The sequence below is a fragment of the Agelaius phoeniceus genome, chromosome 3 (genome assembly GCF_051311805.1).
Source record: "Agelaius phoeniceus isolate bAgePho1 chromosome 3, bAgePho1.hap1, whole genome shotgun sequence".
Lineage (NCBI taxonomy): Eukaryota > Metazoa > Chordata > Aves > Passeriformes > Icteridae > Agelaius > Agelaius phoeniceus.
The window spans coordinates 5,817,486-5,833,931 of record NC_135267.1 but is presented as its reverse complement, the minus strand read 5'-3'; the positions used below and the strand labels follow the sequence as shown (position 1 = coordinate 5,833,931).

Here is a 16,446-nt window from a genome sequence, read left to right as displayed (position 1 = left end):
CTCCATGTCTTGTTTAACTCTTACTTTCCTTTCCTGCCAGTGTAAGGCTTCCTCGTGGAAGAACAAAAGGGTTTTAGTAAAATAATTTCAGCTTTTGTCTTTTAAGCATCCAGTCATGTATTGCACAGAAGTTGCAACTAATTATTAATGAAGCTTTGCTGATTCAAGGTATTCAAAGCTTTGATTAATTGAGAAATAACGAATCAAAGAAAATGCCCTAAGCCAGAGAACCAAATGCTACTGGCATTTGCAATGTGGATGTGAGCAATTAGGGTAAAAAACCTTTGGAGAAACACGTAGTATACTTCAAGGGCACAGTCACATGGAAAAAAACCAAACATTTAAAGCTCTGGTTAAACAAAGGGATTCATCTCCTTACTCCATTTTTTGAAAGACCCTAAGGGACTGATTTCTCTGGGAGAGGAATCTTCTGAAAAAGAAGTTTGGGGACAATGAGTACTGAGAGGATGAGGGTATGGATTACTATGGAAAGATTATAAGGAGAACTGGAGAACAAAAATGTACAATTCATTTTTTCCCTTTTGGATTTTAAAAGAACCCCTAAATGCATTATTGAGGGCATCAATCACCAGGGAAGGATTAAGTTGGATATTAGGAAAAAATTATTCACTGGAAGAGTGGTTAAACACTGGAACAGGCTCCCCAGGGAAGCAGGGGACTCACCATCCCTGGAAGTGCTCTAGAAGTGAGTAGACATGGCATTCTCAATGTGGTTTACTGGCCTTGATGAGAATCCATCCAAGGTTGGACTTGATGATCTTGGAAGTATCTTCCAACCTTAAGGATTCTATAATTCAAATTATTAATTTACTGCCAGTGGGTGATGCTTCCTCACTCAGGTACTCCTGTGTGGTCAGCACTCAAAACTAGTGAAATTACCTCACCTGCTTTAAGGTGAATGAAAGACCCTCTGAACTCCCAAGCAGGAATTTGAGGGGTGAAATTCATGTATTGAAGATGAGATTTTTACAGGCTGATCAGAGATGGAATATTTTTCAAGTACTTCAATACTTCATAAAGTATGCACAAAATACTTCTAAAATTTTTACAAATGCAATATTTACATTGTTAAATGCTTCCCCAATTTTTACAAAAATGAATGTGTGACAGCTTTGAGAGGATAAAGTTCATCTTACAGCCAACAAGGTAGAAAAGAGTCAGTCATTGCACATCTGCAAAAGAGCTTATCTGGACTAAAGTGTGATACAACAAATGTATTTTTATTAATGGATAGAAATCTGACATATGTAGCAGTATACAGCAGGTATAACATATGGGACAGCCCTACCTAGTATCTTTCTAAAGATTTTCAAGGAAAAATACATGAGCAGAAATGAAAATGTATGTGCCATTTTATATGGGAGGAATTTTTCCCTTAAGTCTGATAAGTAAAACTTGAAATAAGATCCTAGTATTAAAAAAAAGGTTGAAAGTTCACCCTCTTTGGCCTGTTATTCAGACATCAGCAGTAGCTTCCCATGAATGATGGATTGAGGCACTGTGTTCCTTCTGCTTGAGTTCCACTTCCCATCCATTGTCTCTCAATGGATTATCCCATGCACCAAGGCACCTCATGGAGTTCCTTCAGACACCTCAGTTTTTGTCTCTGAACTGAGCAGCTGCTGTCACCACTTCTCTGATGAAGTTAATTTCCCTTAATTTAGCTTCAGTTTTCTTCTTTTTGCTTTCACTTCTTTTAGGAGAAAGAGACTTCAGAGTCAGTGACTCGCCCCATGGAAGCTCTCTGCCCAGTCTTCTGCAGGTTGAACATAATTTCTTTCCAATTAGTTCCAAACAACTCATGTTTTTCTGGAGCTGGCATTAGTTCAGGTTATATTTCTTGACATTAACACTGCTACAATCCACTTATGACTGTTGAATAGAATAAAACCTATTATGCAATCACTTGGTTTTCATAGCTCCTACTCAGTTCCCTTATTATGTCCTTGAAACTAACTAAATCTATGACAATAAATAAATAGATCTATGACAATAATGAATTTTTTACAATTTCACTTTCTTTTCCCTTTCAATAAACATACTAACAATGAATCTTGATACTCATATTGCCTTATCAATCACTGTATTCTGTGCTTTGACATAAGAATTATTTCAACATTTTGCTTCCCGTCATAATCAAGCTTCAAAATACAGCATGCTTTCTCCTCCATCAGAGAACAGGACAACACACTTTCTCAAAAATGTAAGCTGGGATACTCTGGTGAAAGTTTGTTCGAGTCCATATAAAAATATCAATTAATTTCCTCTTGATTACACCTATACAGTTGAAGGATGTAACTCAGAAGTCTCACAATTAAATATATTGTCCTGTAATAATCTCGAAACCCAAAGTTTATTTAAACAGCTATATTGTTGTCAGCGACAACAAAAGATAAAATATAGATAATTTTAAAGAGCAATTTGTGGTGCCTTTTTCTGATGAACAAGGACCTAATTTATTCACCTGAGCTTGGTATAATGACTAAGTAATCTAAAATCAAACTTGTTTTCTTTTACAAAAATATACATATCTTCAGCCTTTCCTTGAAAATCTGGTGTGGCTGGGACAATACTTGGATGTTGTTTCATTGTTTCTTAGCATTAGAAACAGAAAAGAGCATCATTAGGACAAATACTGCAGATTAATTATTTTTCTACATGGCAGCTTCAAATCTGCTGTGCTCATCACGGTGGCTGGAGTGAATTTCAGGCACTGTCTCCTCCTCTGGGACCTGCCATGAAAAACAAAGAAGAGCTCAGTTAAGGATATATAGAAGAGCTCAGTTAAGGATATATAGATTTGCTTTTGCCATAAAAGAAGACTAAAGTGTGCCAAAAATGTAATTCTATTTGTATATAATATATGTCTGTTTATTAACATTGACACAGCCTGACATGAGCCATCAATTCTGGATACTGAGGGATGAACTCAGGGTTTTTCTTCATAGAAAAAGGTGTTTAATTCATTGAAAAAAGTGAATAAAATTTCCTTTAACTTCACATTTTATTTACAAGGAATGTATATTATATATTCTTCCCTTGCCTTTTTGGGTTTGTCCTGGCATAAAATGATAAAGTTCAGATTGCCTAAATTAAGAATATGTCATCAGTCTCTGATAAGGAAGAGGATACCTGATACAGTGAGCACATAAGAGAGAGATAAAGGCCTCCACTGTGATATCAATTTGTTGTCTCTATTTCTGCTTTTTGTTCAAGGTGAGTCCAATACAAAAGGCATAATTACCTAAGAAGGCCAAAAATTATCCTGAAGGTTCGCCTGGCCTTGATAAATTCACAGCCTGAGGTAGAGCAGGATTTTTGAATTTTGAAGAGGCAGCCTTTCTGACTCATGTGTGCAAACCACAAAGCCCAGGAGAGCAAGGCTGCAGTGACTGTACATCCTCCAATATAATGAAAATAAAAGGAGTTGTGTCTTACCTCCCAATAAGCAGAGTCATCAAAGCAGTTCTGGTCAGATACTTGTCCCAAGAAGGGGATCTTTAGAATAGCACCTGCAGGAAAACCAGCATCAGAGGTTTAAAAAATGAAGAAAATGACCAAAGAATGTCCCTCAGATGTGCCCTAGACATCCAGATAAATTTCCTGACTGATTTCCTCATCTACAGAAATGCTTAACCATCCTGGGGACATCAGGTCAATTACTCTGAGAGGTGATGCAGATTTCTTCATACAAACATAAATAAGAGCATAAATAACAGCTTGCTTTTAATTGACCAGATTACAGACCAAAATTTTCTATTTCAGCTTGATTTTCTGTTTGTTTATTCACAAACACATGGAAACGTGTGACACCTCATTGAGTAGGTCTTGATCTCAGACTAGTTTCTGTTCAGAATTTGAAGTGTCTGAATCTGGAGAAGAATTCCTTCCAGAACAACACCTTTTTATTCTTATAAATATAAAACCCAGTATCTTCGGACCATGTATTCAGTGAGATACATAGAATCACAGAATCATAGAAACATTTAGGTTGTGAAAAACCTCCAAGATTATCAGGTCCAATCCTAGTCCAAACACCATCTTTGTCAACCAGACCAGAGCCCTGAGTGCCACATCCCGTCACTCCTTGGACACCTTCAGGGATGGGGACTCCACCACATCCCAGAGAAGCCCCTTCCAATGCCTGACCACCCTTTCAGTGAAGAAATTCTTCCTGACAAACCTGAACTTCATTTGAAGATGAAAACATTGGAGAGCTGTTTTTCCATATTTGAGTTTCTGGCATTGGGACCCATTATTTCAATTTTGTATTAGTCACACAAAATTGTTGATACATTAAGTTCTCCATGGAGAAGCCTCTAAATTCACACATATTTTTAGTCACTATAAGCATCACACTGACCTGTGAGTGCTCCTCCCACAATTGCAATTGCAAGTGTACTTCCCAGGGCAGCAGCCTGCATGGCAGGAGTAAGAGCGTGACCATTCCTGAAAAGGGTAGAAAACCAAACCATTGCCCATCAAAAAATTGCTACACTTTGAGACTGATGATCAGTCTCAACTTGTACTTGCTGCATGCTGGACAAGGTGACTGATAGGAAAATATCCTAGAATCTTTATGGTTGGAAAAGATCTCCAAGAACATTGAGTGCCACAAATCCTGCCATTGCTGTACACAAGACAGAAGTCATGACTTTAACGTTCTTTTGGGCTACAGTTGAAAACAAGTTCTTTGAGAAGGTTATTAATGTCCTGTAAGCCATTAGAGAATACTCCCTGTTGTCAAAACAACCAGCATTTCCTCTTTTTGGAGTCTTATGAGCTAGTGGAAAAAAGCCATTTTGCCTTGATTTTTTTTTAAATCTTACAAATACCAACAGTGCAATTGTAGAGTCATATTAAAGGTTTTTCTATGTTTGAATGGTTCAGTGTGCTGTTTCTTTTTGATTATTTAATTTATTTATTTTTATTTGAGCTTTTAGTCTGTAACAAGCTTGGCATTTAAACATTGTGTTAAAGGCAGGAGATCAAGAAGAATGCAAATTAAATGAGAATACAATGCCTGACATCAAATCAGTGATGCATTTCTGAAAAAAAATCATAATCCAAATAAGGTAGCAAAAATAATAGACCTTCAAAAATCAAAAAACTTTTCTCTCTTCTCTCTATAACTCACCTAGTTTCTGTTTTTATCGCAGTCACTACAATGCCAGCAATGCCCCCCAGAATTCCAGGTAGACCATGTAAGTTATGAACTCCACAAGTGTCTTGAATTCTCAACTTGGATGCCATCACAGGCTGAAATGAGGGGAAATAGGAAGTTTATAGTGAGTTTATGGTTTTCCATGATCTCTGGATGGTATGCAAAAGAAAGAGCAGAAGTACGAGAATCAAATCATTAATAAAAGTCACCATTACCTGGATTCACTGTATCTATCCTCCCTTTGTAGCAAACCAAGGGAGCTCCAGGAAAGCCAAAGAGAAATAAAAAATGGGAGCAGAGCTGGGTCCCCAATACTTACAGTCAGGAACTGGAACCCAAGGACAGAGACAATTCCAGCAATGACGCCAATGAACATGGCAGAAAAAGGGTGGATTTCCAGGTCAGCACAGGTACCCACTGCCACACCTCCTGCCAGGGTGGCATTTTGAATGAGAACCTGCAGAGGGGACACAGAGCAAGGCAGAGGTGACACAGGAGGAGCAGTGGCTTGCTTTAGGGCTGAGTGCCTCTGAAGGCTCCCTTGCACGTGCTGGGCTCAGACAAATAACTGCAGCTGCTGGAAAGGAGTGGATGAACACTGAGTTGGATTTTAGGGCAAGGGGACAGAAGCTGATTTGGTTTTGTCTGTTGTGGCATGTCACGGACATATTTTATGAAAAATCCTTTTGCTAGGATTTTTCTCCTGAGAAGCTGAGAGGCCTCAGAAACAAAATGTAAACAATAATTTTCTGCTGCTGTGGAATGCCACAGGTGGATCTTTGATTGGTCTCATGTGGTTGTTTTTAATTAATGGCCAATCACAGTCCAGCTGTCTCGGACTGCCTGGTCAGTCACGAGATTTTATTATCATTCAATTCCTTTCCTTGCTAGCCTTCTGATGAAATCCTTCCTTCTATTCTTTTAGCATCGTTTTAATATATCATTTTCTTTTAATATAATATATATCATAAAATAATAAATCAGCCTTCTGAAACATGTAGTCAAGATTCTTGTCTTTTCTCTCGTCCTGGGACCCCTGTGAACACCACCACAGTGGAGATGCACTGAGATTGCCAGGGAATGGCTCATTTCCTTGAGAGACCTATTTTAGCTGTTGTAATAAGGAAACTCAAGTAGAAACTTTGGAATAAGATTCAAAAATCCACCTGAACACTGGACTAATGTCTCTATGGTCTGGCAGGTTCTGTGAACGAGAGAGAATCATCACAGAATCATTAAGGCTGGAAGAGACCTTTGAAATTAATAAATCCAACTATCAAACCAGTACAACCAACATGTTCCCAGTCCACTACACTGCTTTCCAACCCTTTCTGTGAAGAAATTTCTCCTAATATCCAGTCTCAATCTGCCCTGATGCAACTTGAGGCTCATGCTGTCATTTGGTATTTGAAGAAGAGACCAAGTCCCACCTGGTTGAACATTTCCTCCTCAGGGAGTTGTAGAGAGTGAGAAGATCCTTCCTGAGCCTCCTTTTCTCTTAAGCCCCCCCAGCTCTCTCAGCCACTTCTAATTGGACTTTAAAGGTTTTACAAGTAAAATATCTCTAATTGTGACCATAGTATGAGGAAAGGCTCCAGATAGCCTGGACAGATAGATGGACACTGGGAATCTGCCTAATCATCCTTATTGGAGAGGGTTGGCTCGATTTAAGAGGGGTTATGATGTGATTCTTACCATACTGAATTTGCCTCTTTTATCCACCAAGCTGGAGAGGGCGAATGTTACGATGGTACAGGCAGCCAAGGAGTAGTAAGTGTTGATAATGGCTGTAACCTGGGCTTCTGCAATGGCAGAGTTAAAACTGGGCCAAAAAAGCCAAAGGAACAGGGTACCTGCATGAGTAGAAGTCAAAACAAAGCAAAAGCTGTTTAGTCACAAGGGGAAGTATATCAGAGCTACAAAGAAATGAGGATGACGATTAATGAGAAACATGGAATAGCCAAAATTCTGGAAGAAATAATAGAATATGCAGAAGCTTTTCTGACACTGCAGCTGGGATATTGACACATGGTCTCTTGTCAAGTCTTACTGGAAGGCTTTAATGACCCCTTGTAATGCCCAGTTTTGGTGAGCACTGTCAGAGCTCACCACCACTGTGAAACCCTGGCCAGAGCAGGAGGCAGAGGCAAAACAATTCACATGCAAATCCTTTATCATCTATCAATACAACTGAAAGTTTTAGCTGGTGAATTGATCTATGAACAGTTCTCATGGACAGATAGATATATGGTTTCTGATATTCATTACCATGACAGGCACAACTCAATCATTTTAATTATGGACAATTTCTTTGGAAGTACTGCTGAAAAGTACAAGATTTAACAGAAAGGAAGTCACCACTAATGCACAGTGAAAACACATATTTTATTTGATCTTTCCATCCTTGGAAGCAAGGAAAAACTGTAAAAATATGTGTGCCACTGAAAATATGGTGCATGCATGAGAGTAAAAGGAAAAATTTGTAAAAGTAAAGTTTGAGTAAAAGTAAAATTTGCCTCCAGAAGTGTACTTAGGAAAAATAATGTAGCATAATAATAAGTAATCAGAAAAAAATAGGGATGGGAGAGGGATGAACAGCTGATCAGCTTTTGATATTACTTCACTTACCAATCATGGCAAACATGTCTGAGTGATAGGTGGATTCATCATTATCATGTTTGTTTGTCAGACCAGGACGGTACAAGACGAAAGCTGCAGCCAAACCAAAATAAGCTCCAAAAGCATGGATAGTCATCGAAGCTCCAACATCTGTGGCCTGAAACAGGGACCAAAAATAATGCCAGAGACTTTTTACAGCATAAAGACAAGGGTCTGATGAACAAGAAGTCTGGAGGACTTAATGGTTTAATTCTGTGGTAGAAATAAGAGCCTAGCATAAGAAAATTGGAAGTATAAAAAAGTGAAAGCATTTGTTATAAAGAGAAAACAATGATTGCTAAATAGCTGTACCTTGAATACTTTGGTAACTAGATGTTCATTGCATGCAAACATTGTGATCTCCAGAAGAGTCAGGATCAGCATCTGAATGGGACTTGTTTTCCCCAGGAGTGCTCCAAATGAAATCAAAGCAGTTGCTGTACTGAAGTCTGCATTTATCATGCTGAAGTTAAGAAAAAGAAAACAAAAACAAAAACCCAAAACACAAAAATAAAAGAAAATAAGTTTAAAAGCTGTTTAATACCTAACATGCCATTAAAATGATATCATTAAAATTATAGAGCTTTAACTCTTCAGATACAAAATTATCAGGTTCATCTTCATGGATAAAAATGAAATCAAACCTTCCCAAAAGGATTTGTAAGGATCTTACCAGCCAGTGAAGGGTAAGTGTAGAAGGTTTCTTCCTGCATACACCATGTGCTTAGCTGGTTGGAATTATGATGCAAAGGCAGAAGAGAAGCGTATGGGGATGTGCAGGGATGTCATGGAATCACAGAGTCATTTAGGTTGGAAAAGGTCTCTGGGACCATTGAGTCCAATCACAGAATCATTTAGATTGGAAAAGGTCTCTAAGACCATTTTACCCCGCACTGCCAAGTCCACCACTAAACCATGTTCCTCAGTGCCACATCTGCAGGTTTTTAAAAGCACTTCCAGGGCTGATGACTCCACAGCTTCCCTGGGCAGCCTGTTCCAATGCCTGACCACCCTTTCTGTGAAGAGATTTTTCCTAATATCCAACCAAACCTCGCTTGGTGTGATTTCTTCTTGTCACTTCAGGCTATTTCTTCTCGTCCTGTCACTCATTTGTGCAGAGGGAGCAGAGCCTGACTTCCCCCTGGCTGTCCCCTCCTGTCAGGGAGTTGTGCAGAGCCACAAGGTCCCCCCTGAGCCTCCTTTTCTCCAGGATGAGCCCCTTTCCAGCTCTCTTGGCTGCTCCTCATCAGACCTGTGCTCCAGACTCTTCTCCAGCTCCTTTGACCTCTGACATGTTCCAGCCTCTCAATTTCCAGCCCTGACTGCCACCTAGGCTTCAAAGATGACAGTGAGGTCTTTCTTCAGATGGTTTATATAATCCTGGAAGCCTTGCACACCTGTCTGTCTCTGTGCATCATCTTTGCATAAGCTGTCAGGCAGGACCAGTGTTAATGTGTTTTGGGGATTGGCAAAGGTAAATTAAACCAGAAATTGATCAAAAACTTAGAGCACAGAGAGGCACTAACCTGTGGGTCCCTCTAGAGATGCCTGCCTGTAAGCATTAGGAAGCTACTTGTATCATTCCTTCTTTCCCCTCAGTAATGTTCTGACGCTGTTAGTTGCAAAAGTGTTTACAAGTTGTCTCAAAAAACAGAACTGCAGATGTGGAAAACACTCTGAGACCTTGGTAGAGGCAGGACAGGTGAAGAGGAGGGGCATTAAATGTGCTTAGAGACATTGCCCATGAGGTCTCTAATTCTGTGATTGGTGTTCAGACCCTGCTGGAATATGATGCTCATGGACATCCTTCCTTGAGAAGTAAGAGCAAACCTTGTGAGTGCACAGACTTGCTGCTCCAGCCTTTCTTCTGTGACCCCATGTGTCATGGAAAGACAGATCCTTCCATGCCTGCTGGGTGCAGGATGTGCTGTGCTACTGCTGGAAATCTTCCACAGCTTCAGAGATTCAGAGCAATCTCTCTACAGGACCCACACCTCCCACACACAAGGTAACACCTCAAATTTCTTCACAGACTTTGGCCCAGTGCACCAGGAGTGGTCCCCGCAGAGGTGAAGGGCAGAAGGATGTGGAGAGGTACACAGTAAGGCTTAATGAAATTCAGGTTAAGTCTGACCCCATAGATGTTGTGATTTATGGCTTCTCCTGATATCTTTAGGCATAGAAATATCAATTTTTGTGAATTCACACATACCTTTCGATGTTAACAGAAATTTTCCCTCTTTCCATATGCCAAAATCCTTGCATCAGGATTCCCCACTGGAGACCGAAGGCGGCAATGAGCATGTTGAAACCAACACTGCTGAATCCGTATTTCTTCAGAAAGGTCATCAGGAAACCAAATCCAACAAATATCATCACATGGACATCCTGAAAGTCTGAAGGGAAAACACATCTATGTAGAGACTGTGAAGAGTGACTGAGAAGGGTGAGAATCTGGGGACAAAGGCAGCTTGAGTAGACAAGAGTTCCAAACTCCAGTCATGCTTGTGATCCATTCTTCCCACTTCATCACCAGTCTGCCAGCTGAAAATGGAATGTCTGGAAAATGCCGCACCTAATTATTGATTATATTGATTCCTATATCATTATGGAAAGCCACTGGATCTCTATACTTGCAAATTTACTTGTGTCTGTCACTGTCCTCTCTTGGTGAAGCTGCCTGGAACATCATCACAGATTCATGTCTTTACAGGAGAGTTTTGTTCCCCTTCCAATCAAGGTGGTCAGAGCCAGTGTGTTCTGACTAACTCCAAAATTGTACATGGGATTTGTTTGGGTGAGTGCTAGGTGTCCCAGTGCCAAGGAATCCTTGGAATCCCTAAAAATTACTGTCAGAGACATTGATCTTTTTACATGGATAAAAGAAAAGTTAATTTTAAGACTAAGTTTAAATTTAAAAATTAATATAGGTAATCAACACACCATTAGTCTTCCTTCAAATATTTGGTTGTTTTTTGAAATATGAGTTTTTTAAAAATATGGTTAGTTATTTTTCTACTTTATAAAGTTATTACTTAAATTTTGTTCTTTATGCTTTTAGAACAAACTGAGTCTATCACCACAACATGGATACTTTATATTTTAAAATATTTTTTTACTTTAAGGCCTTATGTGATTTAATTGACTCTAAACCAGACAGGTTTGAGTCCAATTACAAGACTTTTTTTTTTTAATTGCAACTTTTTTCTATTGCAACTTTTTGTCTGATTTCACTGTTAGTAAGAACCTCCAGTGTAGAGATACTGTTTTTAAAAATTTGTATTTAATTGCTCTTGCATGCCAATAAGCATGAGAAACATGAGCTGGTTAGTGTAACTTTTGGCTTGAAGTTGCAATTCCCATTACTTGAAGTATTCCTCATTTTTGCATTTCCAAGTTTGGCCAAAAGAGGGCCCAGAAGTATAAGAATTTAGTGGGGATTCCTAATAAACTCTTTTATATTTGCAGTGTCATATTCCAGCCCTGCCCTAGCCAGTAAGAGCCTTTACTTTGCATTTAAGAAACAAAATTGTTGGTCGGCTTGGGATTAGGTGATAAACTTTCAGGTCCTTTCCAACCCAGGCCATTCTGTGATTCTATAAAAATGCAGGTGGTTCACAAACCTCTCCAGCCCTTTTGCTTCCTCTTCAGGCTGGAAGCATTTTAAAGCTGTCTGGACTTATTCACATAAATGGTTTAAAATCCTGGTTAAAACTAGGTTAATTCATGGGTGTTGAGAACAAATTCCTTCTAGTTTAGCCTGTACCTTGAACTTTAACTGTCTTTTATGTATGATTTTAAAGAGTATGTCTGGCGTGACTTTAAATGATGAAGAAAACAGATGATTTGAACTGAACTGTTTCAGTAACTAGTTATGTTTGACAATATCTGGTACTTCTGGGAGAGAGGAAAATAAAGATTGGGAAAAACACTCCAGCAGATCCTGGACAAAGCCACTGCACAGAATTCTGCAAGGCTGGCCAAGAGCAGCACATTACCTCCCCTGCAAGGTGGTCAGTCTCAACACAAAGATGCTTGTGACATACTCTAGAACTGATCTGGCTTGGCCTAGAGTTGTAAACCATAGAACCCTGAACAAGAGGCATGCATAAGTTTTCCTAAGCCAGGAGTCATGGATGCTCACAGGACAATGCAAATAGGATGCCAACATGAAAGAAATCCTCTTGCAGTGCTCTAAGAACCATCACACCCTTTTGTTCTCCCATTCCAGTGGCACAAAACACCTGAAATTGTCCATCCAGTTTGCCATGCCAGTTTTTGTACCCGCCAGAAATAGATAAAGTGCAAAGCTGTGCTTTGGGAATGATCTCAGCTTAGCCCTCCTTACCTGAGTGCAAAGCTATGCTGATCCTCCACTATTATTTTTAGTTTTCTTCTGTCCAAAACCACTGAAACAGCTTGAATTCATGCTGCTGAGGTGTCTAAGGCATACAAAGTGCACTACTTGCACTGTAGTCCTGAGAATATAAATTACCTCCTGGATGAAAGAACTAAATCTCTGAGATACAGATGGGATAACATCCTAAGGCATAGCATGGGAAGAAGTTTGAACCCATCATTTAGGGACTCAAGGGAAGTTCTGGCTCAAGATACTTCCTAATACACCTATACAACCATAGCATTAAATTTCTGCCAAGTCCTCAGGGAAACTGTATTTCTGTTTGCACTTTATACAGGTAAATTTGAGAGTAAGAGGTCCTAGAAGTGAAAATATAGGTATTGTGAAAATCTACTTTTTTCCCCAGTCTTTATTGGAGATGACCTCTGTGAGGCCAATATCTAAAAATTCAATATGACATCAGTGGTGTTTGCTTGGTTTATGTATCTACTGGTAATCTGAACAACCTGGCCAAAAGAAATATATGTTCTTCTCTCCTAAAACACTGTTCCCACCTTAGAGTAGTCTCTTATCCATGCTATTCCTAAAGCCAGGAGGTCAAGGGGCCAGTTTGCAGGAGCCCAAACCATTCCAGAAGGCTGCTCACAGGTCAATGGTGTGGGCAGCCAAGGGACAAGCATGCAGGAATAGCACAGTCATACACTGTCTGTGCAGGGAGATGTGGGAGACAGCAGGAAATTCCTCCCACACTTTTTAGACACTGATATTAATGAAGAAATAAGCATAGGTGATCTCTAACTGGGTAGGTTACATTTGAAGATCTGTATTGTAGTGTTAGTACCATTACCTGTGCTGTCAAACTATTCTTGTGGGTTTTGGCATAACTTTTACCTAGGCCAGCAATCACCTCCTGGGTGACAGTGGACCAAGAGTAATTCCCAATACACTGTCTAAACTTAATTTAGGAACTTGGATAGTTCAATACAATTGGGATAGTTTAATATGACTCCAGCTAAGAAAGATTCATTTGTTCAGCATGGAGAAGAGAAGGCTCTGGGGAGACCTTAAAGTACCTTCTAGTACTTAAAGGGGGTTATGAAAAAGTGTGAGAGTGGCTTCTTAAATAGGCAGGTAAAGATAGGACTAGAGGAAACAGTTTTAAATTTAAAAAGGAGAGAATTACATTGTGTATTAGGAAGAAATTCTTCCCTGGGAGGGTGGGGAGGCCCTGGTAGAGAGTTCCCAGAGAAGCTGTGGCTGCCCCATCCCTGGAAGTGTCCAAGGCCAAGTTGGATGGGGCTTGGAGCAACCTGGGATAGTGGAAAGTGTCCCTACCTGTGGCAGGGGGTTGGAATGAAGTGATTTTTAAGATCCCTTCCAACCCAAACTTTGGCCCTTTGGCCCTATGAACATCATTGACATGGCCAAACTCTCACGGAGAGTGGGCTCTGGCACAGCCCAAGGTGCCATAGCTCAGGGATACTGCCACACCTCAGTGGGGATAAACTAAGTGTGAGCAATGAGCCCCTGATGTCCATCAGCAGCCTTGCATCTGGAGCTGAATAATGCCCTCATTTGCTGTTCTCTGACCCAGGCAATGCTCTCTGTGAGAATACACAACACACGATTACTCCAACCTGATTTCACATGCCCCTGTAACAGCCACTGAAAGGACAGTTAGGATGAGAGAAAAAGAGGGTTCAAAATGACAAAATTACATTCAAAATTACACAGGTGCTACCTGCAGGCAGGGAGTTCTGTACTCTATGGTCCTCATCAAGCACATTGCAATTGGGGCTGCAAGTCATTGAGGCCTCAGAGACATAAAACTGAACAACAAACCTTTAATACCACCAGGAAAACACTGTTTGCAGCTCTCTTTGCTTTCTAATAATTCACAATAGTCTTATCTTTGCATGAGAGAAGTGAGCAACTTTCTCAGGCCAGGAGCTTTTTCTGATCTTCACCAAGTATTTGCAGAGCAACAAATCAACAGAAACATTCTCAGGCTAAACCATTGCTCCCTAATGGAGCCACTGCTTTGGAAAATGGCAGGGGCTTATCCACCTTGTCACCAAAACTATGGCCCTTTTTGGAGTCCAGGTTTCACAAACATTTTATAGCAGTTATGCATATGCAGCTCAATTTCCATTTCTCATAAGACACCTTTTCCAAACCTGGATGGTTGCAATGAAACATTCTATTAATTTTAATTATTTAATACATTAATAATGATAGAAGGTCTGGCAAGAAACACTTCCATCTGTCTCTGGAAAATGCTGGACTCTTTCAAAGCAATACACAGTTCTCCAAGTCTTAACCTGCTGTGCAAACACCAGAACTATTTCTCAGGTTCTTCTCTCCCAGAAAAGTAAACTTCTCAGCAGTGAGGTGCTTGCAGAATTTTGTATCTGCTCAATTTGGATTTGTCTTTGAAGCCTGTTGCTTTCACACCTCAGAAAAATGTGCTTGCCCCAAAACACAACTTTCTTTTCCAGCTTTGTCAGTAGGTCTCATAAGTTATTCAGAAACCTTGCTAAGGATCAGTTTAAAGAAATTTCAGCTTCTATAGATCTTAGACAGAAATACTTACGTGGGTATAACATTCTAGAAGGATCTGAGTCATAATCCACAAATATCCCATACAAAATGATGACAATCACTTCCAGAAGAAGCGCCAGGATCGAGAACTTGAACTTCATGTTGGTGTCAAAGTCTGGAGGCATTGCTGGAGAGCAGGTGGCTGTGAGAGCTTGATAATGAGTGTTTGCCTTCAGAGGAGCTGGCTAATTCCGTGGATCTGGGTGATATAGTAAAAAAAAAAAAGAAACAGAGACGTGAGCACACCGTCCCACCCACTATGGGAGGGAAAAAGTGCGGGTCAATATAGTGATTTCGATTTCCCAGGGTGCTTCTGTGTCTGAAATGCTGGCTTGTATGTGGGTTTTTTTCCAGTTTGTAATACAAACCAGCTCATTCAGCCACAGACATACTTCTCACTGCCTATATGCATTTTAAAAAGGAAATAGCCTTTAAGAAAATCTCACAGAGCCTGGTTTGCTGCACACAGTAAGGAGCAGTGACTTTCAAGTGTGTTGCATGTAGTCAATAATATTTTCAAGTTGTAGCTCTTTTTCCAAAAAGTAAATAATTTTGCATTGCAAATAAAACATGGAAAATCAACTCTCTTCATATAGGCTGTGATAAGCCAAGAGAATTTCTTTCAACAATGAGTACTTCATTGCACTTATTTTGCAGTGAAGTACTCATTCTCAGAGCACAAGTTCTCATTGTAAAGTTTAATTTAAAAAGGAAATTATTGTACTTATTTAAATGTAAAAAGGACATTCATAGCTCTTAAAAAGGAAAGCTGCAATTACTGAATAGAGGAATTTGAAGAGAGCAACTCCGTTTTTCATTTTAATGATTGCTTTTTTTTTAACATTCCCCTTAGCTAAGACAATGGAAATAGGTCAGAGACCAAATCTATTATATGGTTTAAAAAGCTTAGTTTGTAAACTTTCTCACAAATGGAGGAGAAAATAGTTTACTGTTGAATGATCTTTTGCTCTTGAGAGTCTAATTGCTTCTCTAATATAGAGTTAGACCATTATCCAAACGAAGTTCAAAGTTCTCACAGCTTTTTCTCCTTGAAAATGAGTTTTTGCATTTGGAAGGGAAACCAAAATATTTAGCAAGAAAACTCTTGTCTATCACATAATCAAGGCTGCAAGTGGCAAAGCTAAAATAAGCACATATGTGTTTTTTCCTTCATAGCAACTGTATTTCATCAGAGCAGCTCAAAGAGAGGAAACAGAGCTTTGTTAAAAAGTGATCATTCATCCTTGTTGCATCACAGGATAGGACACACAGCCAGCTTTGATTGTGAGGACCTGTGAGCTCCTACACTTGCTCAGAAGATGATTAAAAATGGACAAACTCATGAGCAAAGTTGATTGATTTTTTTTTTTTACTCATAGCTGAGCCACGAATATCCCATATATTCATTGCATAGAGGTTTTCCTACTGAAGATCTCACATGACATATATGCAATCCTTATTGCACACTGAGATGTTTTAGGGGTGCAGAAAAGTTTCCTTGCTGGAATCTTATCAGGAGAAGAGCCTTTTAATAGTGTTTAGATTCTAAAATGGGTCAAGTCCATTCAATCAGGACTTTTTCTGAGGTTATTATTTTATGTCTTAAATCTCAGGCAGGTATGTACACACACAGAGGCACACA

At 39.6% G+C, this 16,446-nt stretch overlaps 1 protein-coding gene across 1 annotated transcript; it reads right to left on the bottom strand.

The window, feature by feature from the left end:
- Positions 1-1,220: 1,220 nt before the first annotated feature.
- RHAG (Rh associated glycoprotein) lies at positions 1,221-14,992 on the bottom strand. Its single transcript, XM_054629043.2, has 10 exons — positions 14,797-14,992; positions 10,056-10,239; positions 8,156-8,306; positions 7,814-7,961; positions 6,881-7,038; positions 5,505-5,642; positions 5,159-5,280; positions 4,385-4,470; positions 3,460-3,533; positions 1,221-2,753 (listed from the first exon to the last, which is right to left on the bottom strand). The coding sequence occupies exons 1-10, from the start codon at positions 14,927-14,929 to the stop codon at positions 2,676-2,678; spliced, it is 1,272 nt and encodes a 423-aa protein (XP_054485018.2). The 5' UTR covers positions 14,930-14,992; the 3' UTR covers positions 1,221-2,675.
- Between the last annotated feature and the right edge of the window lie 1,454 nt (positions 14,993-16,446).